At 41.5% G+C, this 24,280-nt stretch overlaps 2 protein-coding genes across 7 annotated transcripts in view; one reads left to right on the top strand and one right to left on the bottom strand.

The window, feature by feature from the left end:
* Positions 1-6,265: 6,265 nt before the first annotated feature.
* Positions 6,266-9,488, bottom strand: CCN2 (cellular communication network factor 2). The gene is made up of 5 exons (XM_067702069.1): positions 9,194-9,488; positions 8,863-9,085; positions 8,353-8,604; positions 8,010-8,221; positions 6,266-7,612 (listed from the first exon to the last, which is right to left on the bottom strand). The coding sequence occupies exons 1-5, from the start codon at positions 9,257-9,259 to the stop codon at positions 7,316-7,318; spliced, it is 1,050 nt and encodes a 349-aa protein (XP_067558170.1). The 5' UTR covers positions 9,260-9,488; the 3' UTR covers positions 6,266-7,315.
* A 2,811-nt stretch (positions 9,489-12,299) lies between these two features.
* The window catches only part of LOC137204532 (uncharacterized), a 285,170-nt gene continuing 273,189 nt past the window's right edge, over positions 12,300-24,280 (top strand). For 2 of the 6 annotated variants that reach the window (XR_010933679.1, XR_010933680.1), the window contains exon 1: positions 12,301-12,942. The gene's annotated coding sequence lies outside the window, so the exon portion shown is untranslated. Of the gene's footprint in view, positions 12,943-24,280 lie in introns of all 6 variants that reach the window. The other 4 variants (XR_010933678.1, XM_067702070.1, XR_010933681.1 and 1 more) reach the window with 3 other exon arrangements.

Raw genomic sequence — 24,280 nt, 5'->3', positions numbered from 1 at the left:
CCAATCTCTTCTGAAGCACCATGAGCTGTGTAGAATAACAAAGATGTGAACAAAGATATGAAACCAAAGTCATCATGGAAGTATTACATTTAGTGTATAATGAATAGGTTTCCTAATATTCTCAGGTGGTCAATTAGGCTTTTTCTTTAGCTATCATAATGAGCCAATCAATTTAAGGATAGATGATAGGCTTAATACACTGCAATTCTTATTCTCATAGAAGCTCAAATTGCCCCATCTTTATTAGGAGTCTCTTCAATTTGCCTCCTGAATCCTTTCAGTATGATCTTAATGGTCCTTGTTAGCTTCATTATTATCCAATATATAAAGGTGTTCCCTGCATAAAAGTATTTATCTTACACATTTACTGCCCCAGTTCTGGAGTCAGCCATTCTCCAAGAAGCCTTAGGTTCTTTTAGTGGAAAATAACAAGAGCACAATCTGGACTTAGGGATGCTCATTGCTTTTTAGTTGTCATTGTAGCTAAGCTTTTTCAGTGAGCAGACGTAGGAAGAAATGTACATACATGTGTGTGTTTTAAAAGATAAAATACATCATAAGTTTACACTGATATTTCTAATTCAAAGTCAGGACTACAGAATCTAACTTAATCACTTTTATATTACATCTGTATTTTCTGACTTCCTCACTAAGAATTCTAGGAACTCACCACCACTTGGGATAGTGTTAGAAAGTCCATAATGGCTAATTTGCTTGATTTCACCTTACACACCCCACAGTCTAAGAATAACAATACCACCACCACCACCACCAATAAAAGGAGTTAAATGTGTGTGCATGTGGCATATGCTACTTTCATTCTCTCCCCAAACATTTTATGGTTGCACTCCACACTATCAGAGTATATAGCCACTGTATACTATACTTTTTCCTCTTTAGCCTTTATTTAGTCTTAGTTCTAAAGATAAGCTATATTTAATGCTCACCACCAGTCCTTACGTTAACATCTCTCAGACATTTTTGTTTTTTGAGCTTCTTCTCAGGTAGGCTCCTCAGAAAGTGTTCATAGGAACAATATGCCCTGAGGTCTTACATGGTTTTGGTGATTTGGCTGTGTCCTTTATTCTTGAATATCAGTTTTGAAGGGTAAAAATTCTTTGGCTCACATTTTCTTTCCTTCAGTATCTTAAACATGTTATTGTAATTTTTCTGATTTGATGTGTTGCTGTCATTATCAGAATAATGAATTAATTTTCTTTTACTTATAATGTTCATGTTCCTTTTGCCTAGATGTCCCAAAAGTTTTTCCTTTTTCTTTATAGTGAAGCAATTTTACTAGAATATGTCTTAGTGTTGGCTGATTTTATTAAGTATATGGCATGCTTTTTCAGTATCACTTTCTTTCTTTCTTTCTTTTTTTCTTTCTTTCTTTCTCTCTTTTTTTCAGTATCACTTTCAAATCACTTTTTATTTCAGTTTTCTTGATTTATAGTTTTTGGGTTTGTTCTTCTTCAGGAACTCCTACTATTCATATGTTGGACCTTCTTTGCCTATCAGTAATATTTACCACTTTTTCTTGAAACCATTTAATTCTTTTTTTATTTAAAAAAATTTCTCTCCTCATTATCTCTTCTTCTTAAGGAATTAACTGTTGTCTTTGTTCACTCTTGTGTTCCTTCTATTTTTCTAACATTTCTTTAATTTCTAATTCTTTCTTGAGTTTTTATCATCATATTTCCAGGTTTTACTAACTCATTTATGTTGTTATTTTATGTCATTAATCATTACCTTTTAATCATTTATGTCCAGTGTTATTTTCTTAATGTTCTTTTGAAATAGTAGGTTATAGTTTTGACATGTTTTCTGGGCATGTATTTCTGGCATGCTTTTACTATCTGTAGATATGTTATTCTGTCCTTTATTATTTTTTTCATATAAAGCATTGTATGCATTTGGCTTTTTTTTTTAAACATCTTTATTGGAGTATAATTGCTTTACAATGGTGTGTTACTTTCTGCTGTATAACAAAGTGAATTAGCTATACATATACATATATTCCCATATCTCCTCCCTCTTGCATCTCCCTCACACCCTCCCTATCCCACCCCTCTAGATGGTCACAAAGCACCAAGCTGATCTCCCTGTGCTATGTGGCTGCTTCCCACTAGCTAACTATTTTACATTTGGTAGTGTATATATGTTCATGCCACTCTCTCACTTCATCCCACCTTGCCCTTCCCACTCCCTGTGTCCTCAAGTCCATTCTCTACATATTATGTGTCTTTATCCCTGTCCTACCCCTAGGTTCTTCAGAAACTTTTTTTCTTTCTTTTAGATTCCATATATATGTGTTAGCATATGGTGTTTGTTTTTCTCTTTCTGACTCACTTCACTCTGTATGACAAACTCTAGGTCCAACCACCTCACTACAAATAACTCAATTTCGTTTCTTTTTATGGCTGAGTAATATTCCATTGTATATATGGGCCACATCTTCTTTATCCATTCATCTGTCAACGGACACTTAGGTTGCTTCCATGTCCTGGCTATTGTAAATAGAGCTGCAATGAACATTGTGTTACATGACTCTTTTTGAATTCTGGTTTTCTCAGGGTATATGCCCAGTAGTGGGATTGCTGTGTCGTATGGTAGTTCTATTTTTAGTTCTTTAAGGAACCTCCATACTGTTCTCCAGAGTGGCTGTATCACTTTACATTTCCACCAACAGTGCAAGAGGGTTCCCTTTTCTCCACACCCTCTCCAGCATTTATTGTTTCTAGATTTTTTGGTGATGGCCATTCTGACTGGTGTGAGGTGATACCTCATTGTAGTTTTGATTTGCATTTCTCTAATGATTAGTGATGTTGAGCATCCTTTCATGTGTTTGTTGGCAATCTGTATATCTTCTTTGGAGAAATGTCTATTTAGGTCTTCTGCCCATTTTTGGATTCGGTTGTTTGTTTTTTTGTTATTGAGCTGCATGAGCTGCTTGTAAATTTTGGAAATTAATCCTTTGTCAGTTGCTTCCTTTGCAAATATTTTCTCCCATTCTGAGGGTTGTCTTTTCATCTTGTTTATGGTTTCCTTTGCTGTGCAAAAGTTTTGAAGTTTCATTAGGTCCCATGTATTTTTGTTTTTATTTCCATTTCTCTAGGAGGTGGGTCAAAAAGGATCTTGCTGTGATTTATGTCACAGAGTGTCCTGCCTATGTTTTCCTCTAAGAGTTTGATAGTGTCTGGCCTTACATTTAGGTCTTTAATCCATTTTGAGTTTAGTTTTGTGTATGGTGTTAGGGAGTGTTCTAATTTCATTCTTTTACATGTAGCTGTCCAGTTTTCCCAGCACCACTTATTGAAGAGGCTGTCTTTTCTCCACTGTATATTCTTGCCTCCTTTATCAAAAATAAGGTAACCATATGTGTGTGGGTTTATCTCTGGGTTTTCTATCCTGTTCCATTGATCTTTATTTATGTTTTTGTGCCAGTACCATACCGTCTTGATTACTGTAGGTTTGTAGTATAGTCTGAAGTCTGAGAGCCTGTTTCCTCCAGCTCTGGTTTTCTTTCTCAAGATTGCTTTTGCTATTCAGGGTCTTTTGTGTTTCCATACAAATTGTGAAATCTTTTGTTCTAGTTCTGTGAAAAATGCCATTGGTAGTTTGATAGGGACTGCATTGAATCTGTAGATTGCTTTGGGTAGTATAGTCATTTTCACAATGTTGATTCTTCCAATCCGAGAACATGGTATATCTCTCCATCTGTTTGTGTCATCTTTAATTTCTTTTGTCAGTATCTTATAGTTTTCTGCATACAGGTCTTTTGTCTCCTTAGGTAGGTTTATTCCTAGGTATGTTATTTTTTTTGTTGCAATGGTAAAGGGGAGTGTTTCCTTAAGTTCTCTTTCAGATTTTTCATCATTAGTGTATAGGAATGCAAGAGATTTCTGTGCATTAATTTTGTAGCCTGCTACTTTACCAAATTCATTGATTAGCTCTAGTAGTTTTCTGGTAGCATCTTTAGGATTCTCTATATATAGCATCATGTCATCTGCAAACCGTGACATCTTTACTTCTTCTTTTCCGATTTGGATTCCTTTTCTTTCTTTTTCTTCTCTGATTGCTGTGGCTAAAACTTGCAAAACTATGTTGAATAATAGTGGTGAGAGTGGGCAATCTTTTCTTGTTCCTGATCTTAAAGGAAATGGTGTCAGTTTTTCACCTTTGAGAATGATGTTGGCTGTGGGTTTGTCATATATGGTCTTTATTATATTGAGGTAAGTGCTCTGTATGCCTACTTTCTGGAGGATTTTTATCATTATGGATTTGGCTTTGATAATTTTGTTTTTCTATTTTTTAGGTAAAGTTAGTTTTCCTGGACTTTATTTAGGAAGGAGCCTTGGTTTAAATAGCTTTTCTGACTTCGTAGAGCTCCCTCTTTGGTTGTTTTCATGCAGCATTAAAAATATGGTCATTTGCTTCCTGAGATTTTGAATCTGTTTCTATTCTCATTTTTACCTGGACCCTGTCTCTCAATGTTTTTGCTGTCTCTGACTTGCTTAATTTTTATTTTACTCCCAAGAATGTGGAGTCCTCCCTTGGGAGAGAGCCTTGGTTTCTAAGTTTTGTTGGAATGGGCAAAACTCCTACCAGTTTCATAAGCTATCCTCAGATTGATCTCCTATATTTCACTGTTGGATATTTTGGAGCTCTCCCCTTCTCAGAAGCATCAGATACTCTGCTGCATGCCTTTGCTTTTTCTCACATTTATGCTGACATAGTGTGGGTCTTGTGGTGGTTGATGATTTTCCCCCTCTCTTATCTTGGGGCAAGGGATGCTTTGTCATCTAATTTTGTTGTAAATATGTCTCATGGTGTTTTGATTTTGTAATCTAGTTACTCTGTTTTTATGTAGAGATTTGGAAAATCTAAAATCTATGCTTCTGTTATTACTACTATCTTCCCAGAATTCTCAAATTCCTTTTTAAACAGTTAGGCTCATTTACAATGGCCCTTCATCTTTGCAGCTAGGAGTCAACTGACAGAAAGGAAATGTAAAGCAAACAGTGTGCTCTGTGTGTGTGTGTGTTTGCATGTGGGTTTATTTGGGGAAGTGGAGTGCAGCTACTGATGGCATTGCTGTATACGTATGTAGGTGTATTCTAAAAGTCCAATGTTTTGACCAGAAATACTTTTCACATTTTGAACATGGGAAGCTTTCCCTTTGGTTTGTGGCATGGGTACTGATTGTAGAACTAGTCTTTATTTTCGGATGTATTTTTGTCTCTTAGAATGACACTGGCACTACAACATTGCTAATTACCCTGTGAGGGCTTTTTCTGCCTCCAACTAGATTCTAGCTCCTAGAATCCACAGCTATTCTGATCTAGAAAAAAATGGGCTTTTAGTTGTCCCTGGAGTGTTTCTTTTGTTTGCCACTTATGTCAGTTGATTTTTCAGTGGAGACCTGGTGAGGTCCAATATCATTTCTACACAGGGCTTCTTGAACAATTTCATTTTGTCAAACCATTTGCTAAATTATTGATTTTGAGATCTGATAAAGTGAAAAGCTTGGGGAAATGGAGGAGTTGCTTTTAACTTAAGGCAAATTTCTATGATACAAATGAATGGAAGATTTGCTTATCCTTCTTTTTCTACTTATGCCATCATGTATTTGTGATTTGTTTTCTGGCAACTGAAAGCAGAACTATGCAAAATAAGACTTATTAAGTTGTTCCACTTTAGTGGAGATTTTATACTTTTCCAGACTTAATAGTAAGATATTAAAGTTCAGAAATAGATCTACAGTAGAGCATACAAATTCAAAAAATAGTTAAAATTTTTCTATGTGCAAGGCACATAGGCTAGTGTGTGATCTACAGTAGAGCATACAAATTCAAAAAATTTTTCTATGTGCAAGGCACATGGGCTATTGTGTGATGACAGGTTGGAAATTAGATGCCTACAATGGCCAGAGAGGTATTAAATGTAAACAGGACCAAGTGTAGTACAACAGGGGTTAGTGGAGACTGAAATAATCTAGAGAGAATTGAAGTGTTTATAAAATACTGTGAAGATAACAAAAAAATGCCTGTGTACTCAATACAGTGTATATGCCTGCAAATTTGTGACACCTGATTCAGTGTGATGTGTATTCATATAAAAGTTCTATTGAAGGGATTAACCAATTGATTAGATGATTAAAGATATCTAGAAAATTATAAGTGAATTGTTTTAAGACAAACAAAAGCTTTCCATTTTTACTCAAGAAAACTCAGAAATGTTTAGAGAATAAATGAATAACCAAGCCTTTTGTAGAAAAAATATATACTTTATTTTCAACTAGAAAGGTGCAAACATGTAACTTTTGGTCACACTCTCAACAAATAAACTGTCCAAAAAAACAGTCATAGTCAAAGTAGAAACAAATGCTTCCAGGTGGAAAAACCAATCAGCTATACAGAGCCATTCATTTTTTAATAAAGGTCATTTGTACATTAAAAGTGAGCCTACCACATTTCCAACCTACAAATCAGACTTCCAAGGACATTGCTGCCTCACCTTCAGCAAAAATCCTGTTTTGATGGACTGCTGCTCTAACTGAGCAGAATTTCCATTTGAATATCCATTTCATGCTTTGAGTTATCAGACAAGCTTTACGTCCTACCTATGGTGTTCAGAATTGAGGCTAACATTTGAAATATCAAAGCATTAAAAACATAAACAAAAAGGCACAAACAACTTTAAATTAACTTAGATAACTGTACAAATATATATATATTTATATATATATACACAGTATTTACAATATCAATAAAAAAAAAATCTGGCTTGTTACAGGCAAATTAGCTTGCCACAAGCTGTCCAGTCTAATAGACAGGATTCTGATTCCTGAACACTGTCATCCGAATCAGAAGGTCAGAGCTGAATCTGCTGTTATGACCTAGAGAAGAACTTGACTCATCCTCATGAACGCACATCCTAGCTGTCACTGGAGCTACAGGCAGGTCAGTGAGTCTTCCTTCCCAGTGACACTCCAAATAGCAGGGACATCACTACTGTAAGATGACAAGGCTTTCTATTGGTCCCCTCCCACTGCTCCTAGCATACATGCTGGTGCTATGCACTAATGCAGTCCCACAGTCAAGTCTTACTTCCTTCAAACCAGTGTCTGGGGTTGACAGACTGTTTGAATGTCATAAGGCACAAGATTTTGAATTTGGTGGGAATTTTTCTTTTCCCCAGTTAGAAAAACAAATTTAAATAACCTGTGCTACTGAAATCATGTTTACACAAAAATGAGATGTGAATCAGTTCAAGTGACAGCCTAAAGAGTTCATGTCTCACACTCTCTCTGGCTTTAGGCCATGTCTCCATACATCTTCCTGTAGTACAGTGACTCAAAGATGTCATTGTCTCCGGGGCAGTTGTAATGGCAGGCACAGGTCTTGATGAACATCATGCTTTTCTTCATGACCTCGCCATCAGGACACTTGAACTCCACGGGAAGGGTTGCGGTTCTGTGTGGGGTGCAGCACCGCCCATCGGTGCACACGCCGCAGAATTTAGCCCGGAATGTCTTTACGCTGGTGCAGCCAGAAAGCTCAAACTTGACAGGCTTGGAGATTTTGGGGGTCCGGATGCACTTTTTGCCCTTCTGAGGAAGACAAGGGAGGAGAGAAAAATCAATGACTCTGCAAGGGGTGTGGCTTTCTTCAACCTCTGTGTGTTCTCGCCTTAGGGCTGTCTGACTTCTGTTTATATTTTGAGGATGGGAAGGTTGAGTCTCATTTGCCAGTTTTCCAAAAATAGACATGGCCTCTTCTGGGATGTCTTGAATGAACTAACACTGTGGAGGATTTCCGAGTGGAAAATTGGTGGCTCCTATTACATAACATCTCATTCCATCAAAACAGTTCAATGGTTGGATATTTTTGGAGATGACAGGCCTATAATAACAAGGGTGGTAAGAGACCTAACTTTGGTCCTGTCCTGACTTTGGTCCTGTCCACTCTTGTTCCATGATTATGAGTTAATTGGAGGAGAAAACGTACCTTAATGTTCTCTTCCAGGTCAGCTTCACAAGGCCTGACCATGCAGAGGCGGCTCTGCTTCTCCAGCCTGCAGAAGGCGTTGTCATTGGTAACCCGGGTGGAGATGCCCATCCCGCAGGTCTTGGAACAGGCACTCCACTCTGTGGTCTGGACCAGGCAGTTGGCTCGAATCATGGTTGGGTCTGGGCCAAACGTGTCTTCCAGTCGGTAAGCTGTGAGAGCAGGGAACACAAACACGAGGTAAGACCCCAGGCTAAGACATTTCCCCCTGCCCTTGGCAAAGTCAGGACTCAGCCCCAGGGGGGAGAATCACGAGGCTGGCTTAGAGGAAGACTCAGCTCACCAGCGAGGGCAGGGCCGACCACGGTGTGGTCCTTGGGCTCGTCACACACCCACTCTTCGCAGCATTTCCCGGGCAGCTTGACCCTTCGTGGGAAGGGGCAGTCGGGGCTGGGCAGGCGGACATCCATGCTGCACAGGGGCACGCAGCCCACCGCTCCGTCCAGGCAAGTGCACTGGTATTTGCAGCTGCTCTGGAAGGACTCTCCGCTCCGGTACACCGACCCTCCGAAGACGCAGGGGGCACCATCTTTGGCTGAAGGAGCGGAAGGGAAAAAGGGGACGTGCAGGGGTCAAGCATCGGTTCTCGAGCCTGAACAGGAAGCGCGTCGGGGATGCGAGCTGGGAGCAGGGCTCCAGGGAAACAGCCTGAGGAAAGGACGCAATTCGAGCGGCTTTCTTTTCCGGAGGGACGGTGAGCGTGAGGGAAGAGGTGGTGGGACATCGAGTGTCCCCCGGCGCCCCGGTGGCGGTGGCGGTGGCGCGGGGCGGGGACGGGGGCTGCAGGTCTTACCGGTGCACACGCCAATCTTGCGGTTGGCCGGGGAGCCGAAGTCGCAAAAGAGGCCCTTGTGCGGGTCGCAGGGGTCGCGCTCGGTGCACAGCTCGCCCAGCTGCTTGGCGCACACGCGGCAGCAGCCGCAGCTGTCCAGTACCAGGCTGACGCCGGCGGGGCAGCGCGGCGCCGGGCCGGCAGCGCACTGGCACCGGCCGCCGCAGTCCTGGCCGGAGGTGGGCTGCGGAGGGAGGCGGCTGTCAGCCGGACGCACGCCCTTCGGCGCCGCCGGGGTCCCTCCCGGTCTCCCGCCCGGCCCCGGCCGCCGCGGGGGGTCTCCGGTGCTTACCCGGCTGCAGAGGGCGAGCAGGAGCACGAAGGCGCAGCGGACGGGGCCCAGGCCAGCGGCGGACATGGTCGGGGCGCTATGGGCGGCGGGAGGCGGCGGGGCGGGCGTGGCGCGGCGGGCCGGGCTGGCGGCTCGGGTTCGGGCCGGAGGCGGGGTCGGGACGCGCCGGGCTGCTGTCTCGGGAGCTGTCGGCCTGGGCGGCTGCCGTCGAACTGAAGGCAGTGGGTCGCCGGCGGTGGGAGTCGTACTGGCTGCCTCCTCTCGGCGGGGAAGAGTTGTTGTGTGAGGCCAGGACGGGCGGCCCGAGGCTTTTATACGCTCAGGGCGGCCCCGGCTCGCCAATGAGCTGAATGGAGTCCTACACAAACAGGGACATTCCTCGCATTCCTCCCCACCTTCCTGCCTCATCAACTCACACCGGATTGATCCTGACCCCTTGACACTCAGCATTCCTCCCGTCTGAAAAAGCTGGCACACTCCAGCTCACCAAAAAAAAAAAAAAAAAAAAAAAAGGCTCAGTATTTCCAGCCACCAAATAGGATTTTTTTTTTCTCTTGCCTCTTCGCATCACTCCTGATTTATATCATTTAAAAAACACATCGGCAGTGATTATCATTATTTTTATGCCACTCACTTCTGTTTCTAATAGCTGTGCCTGTTCTGCACACTGACATAAATCCTTTGTAGGAGGTAGGTAGCTGAAGAGGCTAATAGCAGGGATTCCTAAAAAATTCGAAAGGGTTTCCTTTTTTATTGGTTTGGTAATGATTTTTAGTTTTAGAGGCTGTCTGCCTTTGAAACTCTTCAGAGAGCAGAAAAGGAGTTCGTTGCTTTTAACTGCTTGAAATCCCCTAGAAGCAGAAGCATACCTGCAAATTCCTGAATCCCACATTGGAGATGCAGGAATTTGATCATTTGTCACTTGGAATAACGGTTTGGATGCCCATGCCAGACGAAAAGGAGAATAAAGCTAGGGGTCTGAGTATGGATGCAGTTTTCTGGGAGGGATTTCCACCACTCTTGCTTTGTTTTCTCTTAATATGTGTAGCAGTTTTATCGTTGGGGCTATAGAGAGGGAAAGGGGATGAGTGGACATCAACACTTCCAGAAAAATCCATCTATTGTTATGTCAGAGCAATAATGTTGGGTAGGTAGAAGCCCTGGGTGTTGGGATGGAAAAAGGGGTGGGAAGACAGGGGAACCATATAGGAGGGGAGCAGCAAGAAGCTTGGGGTTCACTCGGGGAGTTTTAAACACATTGGTGGGTCTTTGAGAAATGAGTGATTTTTCTTATGCTAAAACCTATAATCTTCAAATGTGAAGATTTAGTTGTCTTGCAGTTAAAAAAAATCTGATTATATAACGAGAACACGGTACCCCCATTATATTTGGTTATAAACTAAGAGTGTCAGTAAGTAATATATTTTAGTGACTCTCCACTCATCTGTGAATAGTAATTGTTACTTCTTATTACCCAAGGAGCCTGTAGCCTAATGGAGGGAGATCAGGACAAGGAAAGAATAGGTTTTATTCCCTCTGCTTGTGTGCAGATGTCAAATATGGCCAATAAAGTCTAAACATATGTCCCTTTCCTAATATTGCTATTTAGCTTCAATAAGGAGTCAGTTAATTAACTGTGCTTCCCTCTAGAATCTATAGTTTAGTTTTTTGTTTGTTTGTTTGTTTTTGCGGTATGCGGGCCTCTCACTCTTGTGGCCTCTCCCGTTGCGGAGCACATGCTCCGCACGCGCAGACTCAGCGGCCATGGCTCACGGGCCCAGCCGCTCCGCGGCATGCGGGATCTTCCCAGACCGGGGCACGAACCCGTGTCCCCTGCATCGGCAGGCGGACTCTCAACCACTGCGCCACCAGGGAAGCCCAGTTTAGTTTTTTTGTTGTTGTTAATAACTCCAGTTTCCACTTTATGTAAAGAGAATGATTCCAGGGCTATGCCATTTTTTCCTATTGTAATGCCACATCCTTTGATGCTGGTATTACCCATGAGTTCATTCATTATAGTTGCTGATGCTTCCTTGTATAGGCTGAAATTAACCTATCTGTTTCAGATGCAAAGGCAAGCTTTCAGAAGCATTATAGATTTATAATTTGAAAATAGCCTGTTTAAACTGGCCACATTTTTTCAAGTTTCATTTCATTCTGTTGAAAAAGAGCCAAGAAAAAAAAAACTACTCCAACTTCAGCACAGACCACATCATCTGTGCACAATTACCTTGTTAAGCAGTCCACATGTTGTACAGTGTAGTTGCATGTCAACAGTGGGATTAGCCAGCCAACGATGGGGGTCTCTGAAGCTCAGGAAGAATTTTCATCATTGTTATTTCATGTTCTTTCCAAGCATTCCTCAAAGAGAAGAGGCCTTAAAAGTTCCTATTTAAAGAAGGAACATTCCGAGTTACGTTAATAGCTACATGTGTATTAAAGGCAACTTGGCCCCCAACTTTTTCTTCCCCTGTGGATGATTTTAAAAGTCCAAAATATGTGGGAAGCCACAGTGAAATCTTTCAAGACCTAACCCCCCAATTATATCTACCACTAATGGTTGGAAAGGTGTGGTGGATGGAGAAGGGGAGGGATGTGAAACTGGGACCTCACCCAAAGTGACATGTGGCCTGGGCCATGAGCTCTTGTGGCTTGCAGGGTGAGGTAGATGGGAGAACTGGTTGGGAATTTTTGAATACTCTGGAGAGTCTAAGAGCCACCACTTCATGCCCAGCAGAGTGGAGACTCTCATTCATGGAGGGGCTAAATTGCTGGACTGGGTTACAGCTGGGTGACCTGGGTTGTATTCTTGGAGCTGCCATTCACAAATCTTAGGGAAGTCACAAGTAGGAGTCATATTCCCGAGTTTCCGTTTATAAAATGATGATTTAATGATAGTTAATTAGACTACAGTTCTCAGAGAACTGGTGCTTTTTTATTTTAGTTTATTTTTAAATTTAATTTAATTTAATCTTTTTGATCTTTCTTGATTTTCTCTTTCTCCACAAGCATAACAAGTGTATTCCTATTCTGCTGTGTTGTTAAAAATATCGGGAAGTATTATAAAAAGAATTTGGTTTTAATAAAATCCACGTGGTCCCTCAAAGTCTCAAAAGTCCATAGTTAGCTCCAGTTGGATGGTTTTAATATTGGCTAAGAGAAAATAAGCATATTGAAATATACCGAACATGGAATCTCAGAATAGAAAAATATGCCGTGCATGTAAGGTTAGATTGGGACTTTATGATCAAAACTCTTTTGAAAGGTTTAAAATGAAAGATTATTAAGACAGTGACAGAAAGAGGGCGGGAGAGAAAGAATGAATACACCCAAGACATTCATAGACTCAAAAGTATGTTTATATTGTGATATGGACCATCAAATGCCAGGAAATTCAAAGGGAAAGGCTGACACTCTGTCCTTCACTCATGCCATGGGGTTTGAATTCTTGCACTATTATAAATGACTCAGCAAATGTTTGTGTGTGCCTGGGCAGTAAAGTGGAGATCGTGGCTTCTTATAACTTCTTCCAGCTCTGACTTATCCCAACCCTTTTGATTGACAGCAGGTCAGAATTGGGAGAAAAAGTCCTTTGAATTTGTGTGTAAAATGGTTAAGATGCACTAATTTTGTCTTGTAAGCAAGTGTTTATCCAGCAAATGCTTTTTAGAGAGCATTTTTTCTTTTTCCTGGTAGAATGAGGAATTCACTGAGCTGGCCACTGAGTCCTATTTACAGAGCTATATAAGGTACGTGTGTGTCTACTCAGGCATCATTTGTACAGGTCGTTTGGTTAAGGCTTGTAAGATGTTCAGCTGCAATGTACTACATTCCTTCCCTTATGTTTTTCGTTGTTTTTTTTTCTCCCTGAAAAAAAGGTTACTTGATCAGGTATCAGACAGAGAGAAAACCTGGCAGGACTACAGGAAAGTGGCCAGACTTGGAGTGTTTGTGTACTTGAAGAAGGAATCTTGCACATTTCAGCTTTCAGTCGTAGACATTTTCTTATACGAGCAAGCAGGAGTCTGTGCCAGCCCTCAAAGCGGAAATCAAAGCTCCCAGGGAATGTGACTCAGAGCCAAGACCCATACGCAATGCATACACTAAGCCATCAGATTTATAGGAAGTCTGGCCGTATAAGGACATCTGGATGGGGAACGATTTGTCGTGATGGTCAGTTGGGAGTGGGCTTCCGATATTTCTGACATGCCTCAAATCCAATCATGTAAATGAATTCCAGCAAAAAACATGGTGTGCCAGAAGGCTTTTTGAAAAATAGTCATAAATATTATCCTAAAATCTTCAGGGACCCTGGCTTGGCTTACATTTCCTTGTATTTGCTTAAAACGAAGGTTAAAGAGAGGGCGTACTCCCTGGGAGTTCAGAGGTGGGAAAGAAGCACGGGTGTTTACTATCTAAATTACATTCATTTCCTTCATGTTTTTCCCTCCTTATAATTAGTTCTCTGACTTTCTTAGGATATTTTCTGATGCAAAGTTATTTGTCAGAAGGTAGTCAAGACTGTTGCATGTGGTCTGTTTCATGTTTGCCTGTTCATTTACTTGCTGGTAAATGGAACTGAGGCTTAGACGAGTGAGGAAGGAAAAGAATTTTTAAAAATATGCTATTTCCTTCAGTTTGCTACTTGTCTCACTTATCCTGTTCGTTTAGTTAGAATCCTGTGTTGCCTGTAGTCTGCTTGCATTAGTCTGAGATGGTGCTGGAGGATACAGATGCTTCTACGTGGAGGCGTCTCTCTAACACTTTTCCTGACAGATTAGCAACTCAAACGTATTACCACAGCAACCAGGAGTATTTACAACCCCTTGTTTTCTCTACCTAAACAGGTAGAGTCCCCTCGGTGATACTTACGGAGATAAGTGAGTAGGTATGAAAAGAATGGAGGTAACCATTCTTTCAAATGTGTGATTTGGGGAAAGCAAATCAAAAGGTTTAAGAGGAAGACAGAATTGAGATGAGAATTTATTTCAAAGAATGGGAGTAAATGAAAGGATAAATATTTTGAAAGCCCCTTCTCACAACTTCAGGGCTTCCTGGAATACTTTTTGAAAATCACTAGGTAGGACCCAGAGAACCGGCTAGGAGGGTGGAGGTGTGAGTTCCACACCTGCCATTTACCTGCCATGGGAGCTCAGTGTCAGACCTAATCTTCCCTGAGCCCCCAATTTCCCACCTGCTCATAGTTATTTTCCAGCCCAAGGAGACCATGTTTATGAAAGTACTTTTAGATAATGTATGAGGATTTTTTTTGACATCTTTATTGGAGTATAATTGCTTTACAATGGTGTGTTAGTTTCTGCTTTATAACACAGTGAATCAGTTATACATATACACATGTTCCCATATCTCTTCCCTCCTGCGTCTCCCTCCCTCCCACCAGCCCTATCCCACCCCTCTAGGTGGTCACAAAGCACGGAGCTAATCTCCCTGTGCTACGCGGCTGCTTCCCACTAGCTAGCTATTTCACATTTCGTAGTGTATATATGTCCATGCCACTCTCTCACCTTGTTACAGCCTACCCTTCCCACTCCCCGCATCCTCAAGTCCATGCTCTAGTAGGTCTGTGTCTTTATTCCCATCTTACCCCTAGGTTCTTCATGACCTTTTTTTTTTTTTTCTTAGATTCCATATATATGTGTTAGCATATGGTATTTGTTTTTCTCTTTCTGGCATACTTCACTCTGTATGACAGACTCTAGATCTATCCACCTCATTACAAATAACTCAATTTCGTTTCTTTTTATGGCTGAGTAATATTCCATTATATATATGTGCCACATCTTCTTTATCCATTCATCTGTTGATGGACACTTAGGTTGCTTCCATGTCCTGGCTACTGTAAATAGTGCTGCAATGAACACTGTGGTACATGACTCTTTTTGAATTCTGGTTTTCTCAGGGTATATGCCCAGTAGTGGGATTGCTGGGTCGTATGGTAGTTCTATTTGCAGTTTTTGTTTTTTTTGGCGGTCCACGGGCCTCTCACTGTTGTGGCCTTTCCCGTTGCAGAGCACAGGCTCCGGAAGCGCAGGCTCAGCGGCCATGGCTCACGGGCCTAGCCGCTCCACGGCATGTGGGATCTTCCCGGACCGGGGCACAAACCCGCGTCTCCTGCATCGGCAGGTGGACTCTCAACCACTGCGCCACCAGGGAAGCCCTATTTGTAGTTTTTTAAGGAACCTCCATATTGTTCTCCATAGTGGCTGTATCAATTTGCATTCCCACCAACAGTGCAAGAGGGTTGCCTTTTCTCCACACCCTCTCCAGCATTTATTGTTTCTAGACTTTTTGATGATGTCCTTTCTGACCGGTGTGAGATAATATCTCATTGTAGTTTTGATTTGCATTTCTCTAATGATTAGTGATGTTGAGCATTGTTTCATGTGTTTGTTGGCAATCTGTATATCTTCTTTGGAGAAATGTCTGTTTAGGTCTTCTGCCCATTTTTGGATTGGGTTGTTTGTTTTTTTGTTATTGAGCTGCATGAGCTGCTTGTAAATTTTGGAAATTAATCCTTTGTCAGTTGCTTCCTTTGCAAATATTTTCTCCCATTCTGAGGGTTGTCTTTTGGTCTTGTTTATGGTTTCCTTTGCTGTGCAAAAGCTTTTAAGTTTCATTAGGTCCCATTTGTTTATTTTTGTTTTTATTTCCATTTCTCTAGGAGGTGGGTCAAAAAGGATCTTGCTGTGATTTATGTCATAGAGTGTTCTGCCTATGTTTTCCTCTAAGAGTTTGATAGTGTCTGGCCTTAATTTAGGTCTTTAATCCATTTTGAGTTTAGTTTTGTGTATGGTGTTAGGGAGTGTTCTAAGTTCATTCTTTTACATGTAGCTGTCCAGTTTTCCCAGCACCACTTATTGAAGAGGCTGTCTTTTCTCCCCTGTGTATTCTTGCCTCCTTTATCAAAGATAAGGTGACCATATGTGCGTGGGTTTATCTCTGGGCTTTCTATCCTGTTCCTTTGATCTATATTTCTGTTTTTGTGCCAGTACCATACTGTCTGGATTACTGTAGATTTGTAGTATAGATTGAAGTCAGGGAGCCTGATTCCTCCAGCTCCATTTCTCGTTCTCAAGATTGCTTTGGCTATTCAGGGTCTTTTATGTTTCCATACAAATTGTGAAATCTTTTGTTCTAGTTCTGTGAAAAATGCCAGTGGTAGTTTGATAGGGATTGCATTGAATCTGTAGATTGCTTTGGGTAGTAGGGTCATTTTCACAATGTTGATTCTTCCAATCCAAGAACATAGTTTATCTCTCCACCTATTTGTATCATCTTTAATTTCTTTCATCAGTGTCTTATAATTTTCTGCATATATGTCTTTTGTCTCCTTAGGTAGGTTTATTCCTAGATATTTTATTTTTTTTGTTGCAGTGGTAAATGGGAGTGTTTTCTTAATTTCACTTCCAGATTTTTCATCATTAGTGTATAGGAATGCAAGAGATTTCTGTGCATTAATTTTGTATCCTGCTACTCTACCAAATTCATTGATTAGCTCTAGTAGTTTTCTGGTAGCATGTTTAGGATTCTCTATGTATAGTATCATGTCATCTGCAAACAGTGACAGCTTTACTTCTTCTTTTCCGGTTTGGATTCCTTTCATTTCTTTTTCTTCTCTGATTGCTGTGGCTAGAACTTCCAAATCTATGTTGAATAAGAGTGGTGAGAGTGGGAAACCTTGTCTTGTTCCTGATCTTAGAGGAAATGGTTTCAGTTTTTCACCATTGAGGAAGATGTTGGCTGTGGGTTTGTCATATATGGCCTTTATTATGTTGAGGAAAGTTCCCTCTGTGCCTACTTTCTGCAGAGTTTTTATCATAAATTGGTGTTGAATTTTGTCGAAAGCTTTCTCTGCATCTATTGAGATGATCATATGGTTTTTCTCCTTCAATCTGTTTATATGGTGTATCACATTGATTGATTTGCATATATTGAAGAATCCTTGCATTCCTGGAATAAACCCCACTTGATCATGGTGTATGATCCTTTTAATGTGCTGTTGGATTCTGTTTGCTAGTATTTTGTTGAGGATTTTTGCATCTATGTTCATCAGTGTTATTGGCCTGTAGTTTTCTTTCTTTGTGAAATCTTTGTCTGGTTTTGGTATCAGGGTGATGGTGGCCTTGTAGAATGAGTTTGGGAGTGTTCCTCTCTCTGCTATATTTTGAAAGCGTTTTAGAAGGATAGGTGTTAGCTCTTCTCTAAATGTTTGATAGAATTCGCCTGTGAAGCCATCTGGTCCTGGGCTTTTGTTTGTTGCAAGATTTTAAATTACAGTTTCAATTTCAGTGCTTGTGATTGGTCTTTTCATATTTTCTATTTCTTCCTGGTTCAGTCTCAGAAGGTTGTGCATTTCTGAGAATTTGTCCATTTCTTCTAGGTTGTCCATTTTATTGGCATAGAGTTGCTTGTAGTAATCTCTCATGATCTTTTGTATTTCTGCAGTGTCAGTTGTTACTTCTCCTTTTTCATTTCTAATTTTATTGATCTGAGTCTTCTCCCTTTTTTTCTTGATGAGTCTGGCTAATGGTTTATCAATTTTGTTTATCTTCTCAAAGAACCAGCCCTTAGTTTTATTGATCTTTGCTATTGTTTCCTTCATTTCTTTTTCATTTATTTCTGATCTGATCTTTATGATTTCTTTCCTTCTGCTAACTTTGGGGTTTTGAGGATTTTAAATGTACCCATCTCTTCTGTCTTTCAGTGGCTCTTCCTCCTCTTAAGTCCAACTAAGCCTTGATTTGAGAAAGCCCATCGCAGTCTGACTTGATAACACCATTCATCTTTGCAGGGATTTCTGAGTGTTAAAATTCCGTGAGAGCTTAGAGAACATCAAGTCTGACTTCTTCATTTTTTAGATTAGGTGCTCAGAATTGGTAGAGACATTTAACAAATGAAACTTTTAGGTAAAAATATCATGTGGAAATATTCAAGAGACAACTAAAAATTTATTATTATTGCCTGTTTCAGTGAAGTTTTCTTTAGGTTATTTATTCCTCAGAAACCAAGATGGTATTTTTTTGCTTAACATAATGCCAGAGAGATATTACACTCTACATTAGACTTTCTTCTTTCAGTTCCTTTTTTTTTTTTTTTTTTTTTTTTTTTTTGCGGTACGCGGGCCTCTCGCTGTTGTGGCCTCTCCCGTTGCGGAGCACAAGCTCTGGATGCGCAGGCTCAGCGGCCACGGCTCACGGGCCCAGCCACTCTGCGGCATGTGGGATCTTCCCGGACCGGAGCACGAACCCATGTCCCCTGCATCAGCAGACGGGCTCTCAACCACTGCGCCACCAGGGAAACCCTTCATTTACTTTTAAATGTGAACTATGCTACCATGACAGTGACAAGCAAGTTTTCAAATTGAATGGAAACTGGTAGCCGCTACATGCTAAAGTGTTAAAAACTAAGTTGTTCAGGGCTTCCCTGGTGGCGCAGTGGTTGAGAGTCCGTCTGCCGATGCAGGGGAAACGGGTTCGTGCCCCGGTCCGGGAAAATCCCACGTGCCGCGGAGCGGCTGGGCCCATGAGCCATGGCCACTGAGCCTGCGCGTCCGGAGCCTGTGCTCCGCAATGGGAGAGGCCACAACAGCGAGAAGCCCGCATACAGAAAAAAAAAAAAAACAAAAAAACCCAGAAAAACAAAACTAAGTTGTTCAAATTGTCCAAAGACTTTTGAAAATATTCCTCTATGTGGGAATTTTTAAATAACTATGCCTATGGGAATCATATATTAAAATCTGAACAGATGGATAAGGCTTTTTGTGAAGGCATCAGGCTTCTAGGTCAGAGCTTAACACCATAAAGGAAGAAAAGCCACTCTATTTAAACTCTTGACATCATCAGTTCTGAAGTAAATGTGAACTAATGCATTGTTTAATCTGATGTTAGAACTCACAATGCCAATTTTGTCTGATCAATTTAACAAGAATGCTTCTTAGTGCTCTGTCAGGGTGCCTGAAATGGATACTGTATATGGCTGTATCACCTTCCGTTTATGTAGAAATTTTAAATTTACAAAAGGCCTTTCACATACACGATCTCACTTCAGCTTCATAACAGTCCTGTGAGAGATTATTCTCCCCATTTTGCAGGTGAGGAAATTGAGGTCCAAGAAGGCTAAGTAATATTACATAAGCTTGGGCAGAGGTGGAGCAGGGACATGTGAGTCTGAATTCGGTTCTAAAGGGAACACTTCTTTTCAAACTCCACTGCTTCTTTTCTTCACGTTCTATATACACTGATCTCTGAACAATATATGTTCTTAAGATAGTTATCTCAGAGCTTCTTAAAACTCTTAAAGCACAAACCCTAGAAGGCATATAAAACACAGTGGGCTAATTAGTATAGTCAGTATTATGCTGCGGTCTGAGATAAGCATGAAGTAGGAAGGTAACGTTTACTGATCTGTATTAGGAGAGACTCTTGGGCTTAGACAAAGATTTCTGCCCCCCCCCCACGATTAAGATTTTTGTGATTTTTGCTGTGTAGGCAGATGTGTTGCTTCTTATCCGCTAAGGAACTGATGTAGCTAAAAAAGGAAACATGAATCAAGATGATGGGTATGCTCTGGGAGGCTTAATATCAGGGTGTGTACTACTATGACATCAGCCGCAGCCCACACTGAAAATGTGCAGTCTCTAACTCAGTGCTGTCTTGTTTAGGCTGAGACTCGGACCAACCACAGGCATCAAAAAAGTCTTCTTGAATAATTGCATCATTCACTGATAAGCGACCCTTGTGCATAAATACCATGGCAGACTCTCAGGCCATTGGCATTGAAGCCGTATCTACCACAGACAGAATTTTTTCACAAGTATCCCTTAATAGGCATGTCTCAGTGTGTTATTAACATAGTGCTTATTTTATGAACTTCATCTTCAGTGAAAAAGCACTTTCCTCATACGGAATACAGTGTGCATTTCAGGCTTACAGCTTTCCCCTTCTTTTGCCATGGGATGATTTGATTTGAATCCTGATGAGTTTCATGTTGTTAACGGAATGAGGTCTATGTCGTCACTACACATGGCAGAGATTGAGAGTGCTGTTGTCTAGGAGAAGCAGGTTTGTAATGTGGGGATATTCGTACGGACCCGTGTGTGTGTGGAAGTGAACAACTACAGGATAAAGTTTCACGGAACCATGGACTTACTTGCTCATGTCTGGAAATATTTCACCATTAAGCCATTTCTCACATATAGATGATGAAAGCTGATTTTGTCCAAATGAATCTTTTCTGGCATTTTCATCATCTCTGACTGCTCTCTGTTGATTCTTCTTGCTCATGTGTTTTGCCCTGCTGTTTCCAAATGTGGCTGATTCCTGAGACTCCCACTGCTTGCTTTCAACTCTGAAGGTAAGCAGGCAAACTTCTGGCTCAGCTTCAGAGAGACTTTGAACCAACTTTACTTTGCAGTGGGATGAGGCACTGCTAGGTGCTGTGCCCGGTGGGGCACTGTGGTGGGTGCTGTGCTGGGTACTGTGGTGGCTGCTGTGCTGGGTACTGTGCTGGGTGCTGTGCTGGGTACTGTTGTGGGTACTGTGCTGGGTGCTGTTTTGGGCACTGTGGTGGGCACTGTGCTGGGTATTGTGCTGGGCACTGTGGTGGGTGCTGTGCTGGGTGCTCTGTTGGGCACTGTGGTGGGTGCTGTGCTGGGTGCTCTGCTGGGTACTGTGCTGGGTGCTGTGTTGAGTGCTGTGCTGGGTGCTATGTTGGGCCCTCTGTTGGGCACTGTGCTGGGTGCTCTGCTGGGTACTGTGCTGGGTGCTGTGTTGGGTGCTGTGCTGGGTGCTGTGTTGGGCACTCTGTTGGGCACTGTGCTGGGTGCTGTGCTGGGTGCTATGCTGGGCACTGTGGTGGGTGCTGTGTTGGGCACTCTGTTGGGCACTGTGCTAGGTACTGTGCTGGGCGCTGTTGAGCTGGGCACTGTTGTAGTAGAACTGAGCACAAAGCCCTGTTGGCTTTGACTCTATCTGCACAGGCCCTTCCTCACCAGTCCAGCAGATTCCTCCTGGCCAGCTTCTGGAGGAGCTGCCTGTGAGGGGCCCCCATAGCGTGGTGGTACCTCTTCTGCTTCTCTGATGTTCTCTTCTTAATCACGGAAGCCTGGCCTTAATCTAAAGAGGGCTCAGGAGCTCCAAACTCCTGTATTGCTCGCGCTTCACATCCGACTTTCCAAGAAGGGAAAATGACCTTATATTGAGCAGAAATGGTGATCTGTAGACTTCTGTCTACAACTGCCAAAGACTAGGGGATTTCTCAGACTCCATGTGTGTTGAGGGCAGGTGACCAAGTGCATTGACAGTGCATCACCTGGCGTCCTTTAGACAAGCACAGCTGAAGGTCATTTGCTTAGGCTCCTTCTTTTTCACTGTTCTACTATTTCAGGCAGCCCAGTATTCAGTCAAGCCTAGGAAAGCAAAGGAAAAAACAAAGAAACCAATAGATCATGTTTTAAAAAACCTTGGTGTTTACGTTTTAAGATCTCAAGAATAAAGCCTACAAAGTGAACTTGATTCGTATTTAATTAAAGATGATTTTCAACAGTTCTAGTTTGATATTCTAGTAGGAACATTTATTACCTAAAGTAGGTTAATTCTGTATTGGAAAAGCAGTTCCTAAGATTAGCCACCATTTTGGATTTAACCAGGGCAACTTTTGTTATCTTGATTTCAAATGTGCTATTGATAGAGGTAATACAGAAGTGACATGAATATAGAATTTGCTGGACTTAGTATTCCTCTTTTTGACTATTTCAGGAGAGACCTTTTTTTCTTTTTCTTCTTTACTTCATTAGTCAGCTGTTTTATTAAATGTGTGACATCATGCAAACTGCTTAATATATCTGAGCCTCAGCTGGTTCCCCTTAACTTGGAGATATTACCCTACCTTATAAGACTGTTGGGACAATTTGTGAGGATTAAATCCCTCAAATCTTGCAAAGTGCCAAGCACAATGTTTGTCACAGAATAAGCCCTCAGTAAACGTTCGTTAAGGTAAAATTTTCCTTTTCATTCATATCTAAATATTTTTACATTAGCACATTGACCAAATATTAGCCCCTTAGCCCAGTAGGTTTCGGGGTCATGCACTATGCAGATTGCATGGAAAGAAAAGAATGTGGTAACAGTTTCTGTTGACAGACTTTTTCTAGCAAAACGCATACTATTGTTATGTCACTTGTGAATGATTTATGACTTGTGATTCTGTCCTTAGGATCCCATCATTTTCTTTTTTTTTTCTTTTTGCCATCAAATTGCCACAGTTGGGAGTATAAGTTCTTGAAAGAAGCAAAGAATACCGTTAAGGAATTTGATACCAATTATTATTGAGTGTGCATATCTAAAACATCTAAGCAGATTATATTAATATCCATGAGAAAGTAGAAATATTTATGATAAAATAATAAATTAGGCTGCTGAATAATAAATTAGTCATTAAATCCATCTTGGATTTAATGACTTTATGATAGTTGCAAAAATAGTGCCTGGAAAATGTCTCTGTAGGACATGGAGAGATGTGTGTGTGTGTGTGTGTGTGTGTGTGTGTGTACACATGGGCAATATTGGCACTGCAAGAGAGGGAAGAAAATTTAAGTTTCTAGTTTTTGCCATTAAAATCATGAAATGAAAGAGAGGAAAAGAGAGAAAGGAAGTGCTGATATGTATAACACAAGGATGAGAGTGGCGTGGCTATGATAATATGACACAGCCTCACATCAGGAATGATACTGAACCTACCCTGTACATATGAGAAAATTTAACTTTATGGAATTCAATTGCTAGAAAATACAATTCCAAAATAAAGAGAACTGTGCAAGTGGAAAATGAAATATCCCTTTGAATGATACAATTGCATTTAATAGCTACAAAAGACGTGACCTAATTTTATGATAATAACAGTCAGAAATGTGGTATTTCCTCTGTCTCTTTGGAGAAAGTGAGGCACAGCGAAAGTGTTAGGGAAGCTGAAGAGAGAAACTTAAAGGTTGGGTAGGGTTGATAATGGTACCAGCGTGACCCTTGCCTGTTGGGAAATAGTCACCTTGGCAGGTGGTTTGTCAACCTTCTTTCTATCTCTCTGCTTCTCCCCTAAAGTCCTCCTTCAGGACCCTGGTATGCCACAGATGAGACCACCTTTCCCACACTGCCTGTCTTTTCCCCCTCTCCAGTTTGGTGTAGAGTTTTGAAGAAACTCTGTCCTAAAGATTCTTATTCTTATCAGCGATCTTCCTGTGTGTCTTATTAGCACACTTAATGATTTTCTGAGCTGTCGAAGGCTTTGTACCTGGCTTCTGTTCTTCCATTGAACCCTAACTCCTGCCACCATCATGGGTTTACCCCAGTATCCACCAGAACTTACTTCTAAGTTCTTGTTGCCAGCATCTTTAAAGCCAACCAAGACTCGCCCCAAACCTTGCCATTACCTAGAAGTGCCCCATCCCCTCAGGCCCTAAACCATCTGCTGTCTCCTGCTCTCTCTCTCTCTCACTTACCCTTTATGTCTATTCTTTGACCTGATTGAGACCGGGATCTCTTGCCCCCTTCCTTTTCTTCTAAACACACGGCTTCCTTCTCTATGACATCACGTTTTAGGTCAACAGTCTCTTGCTAGCACCTCTGGCGTTCCGCCTCCCAATCTTTTTTCCAGCCAACTGCCCTGCCTTAGTTGCTCCTACACTGCCTGCCATATATTTGTGGTCTCCAGTCTCAGCCAGGCCCTCAGTTCTGCTCTGCTGTGCTTTTAGTCTTTCTGGTCAGCCCTTTCCTATCCGCTCCTTGGTGTCGCTTCCAAACCTCCCCGCTTCCCTCAAGGTTCCTACCCTGCCCTCTCCCTCCCAGCACATCAGTCCTCCTTCCTACATGAGACCATCAGGCATGAGCCACTCAAGCCTTCCTCCCCAGGACTGGTGGGTCCTCAGCCCCATATTCACTCTAGCTTAAAGCTGCAGTGTTCAGTTCTGTAGATTCTGGTTACATATGACCATTTAAATTTAAATTCATCAGAATTTAAAATCCATTTCGTTAGTTGTTCTAGTTGCATTTCAAGTGTTCATATGGCCAGTGGCCA

Source organism: Pseudorca crassidens, chromosome 13 (genome assembly GCF_039906515.1).
Source record: "Pseudorca crassidens isolate mPseCra1 chromosome 13, mPseCra1.hap1, whole genome shotgun sequence".
NCBI classification, from domain to species: Eukaryota; Metazoa; Chordata; class Mammalia; order Artiodactyla; family Delphinidae; genus Pseudorca; species Pseudorca crassidens.
This window is presented reverse-complemented; position numbering and strand designations above follow the sequence as displayed.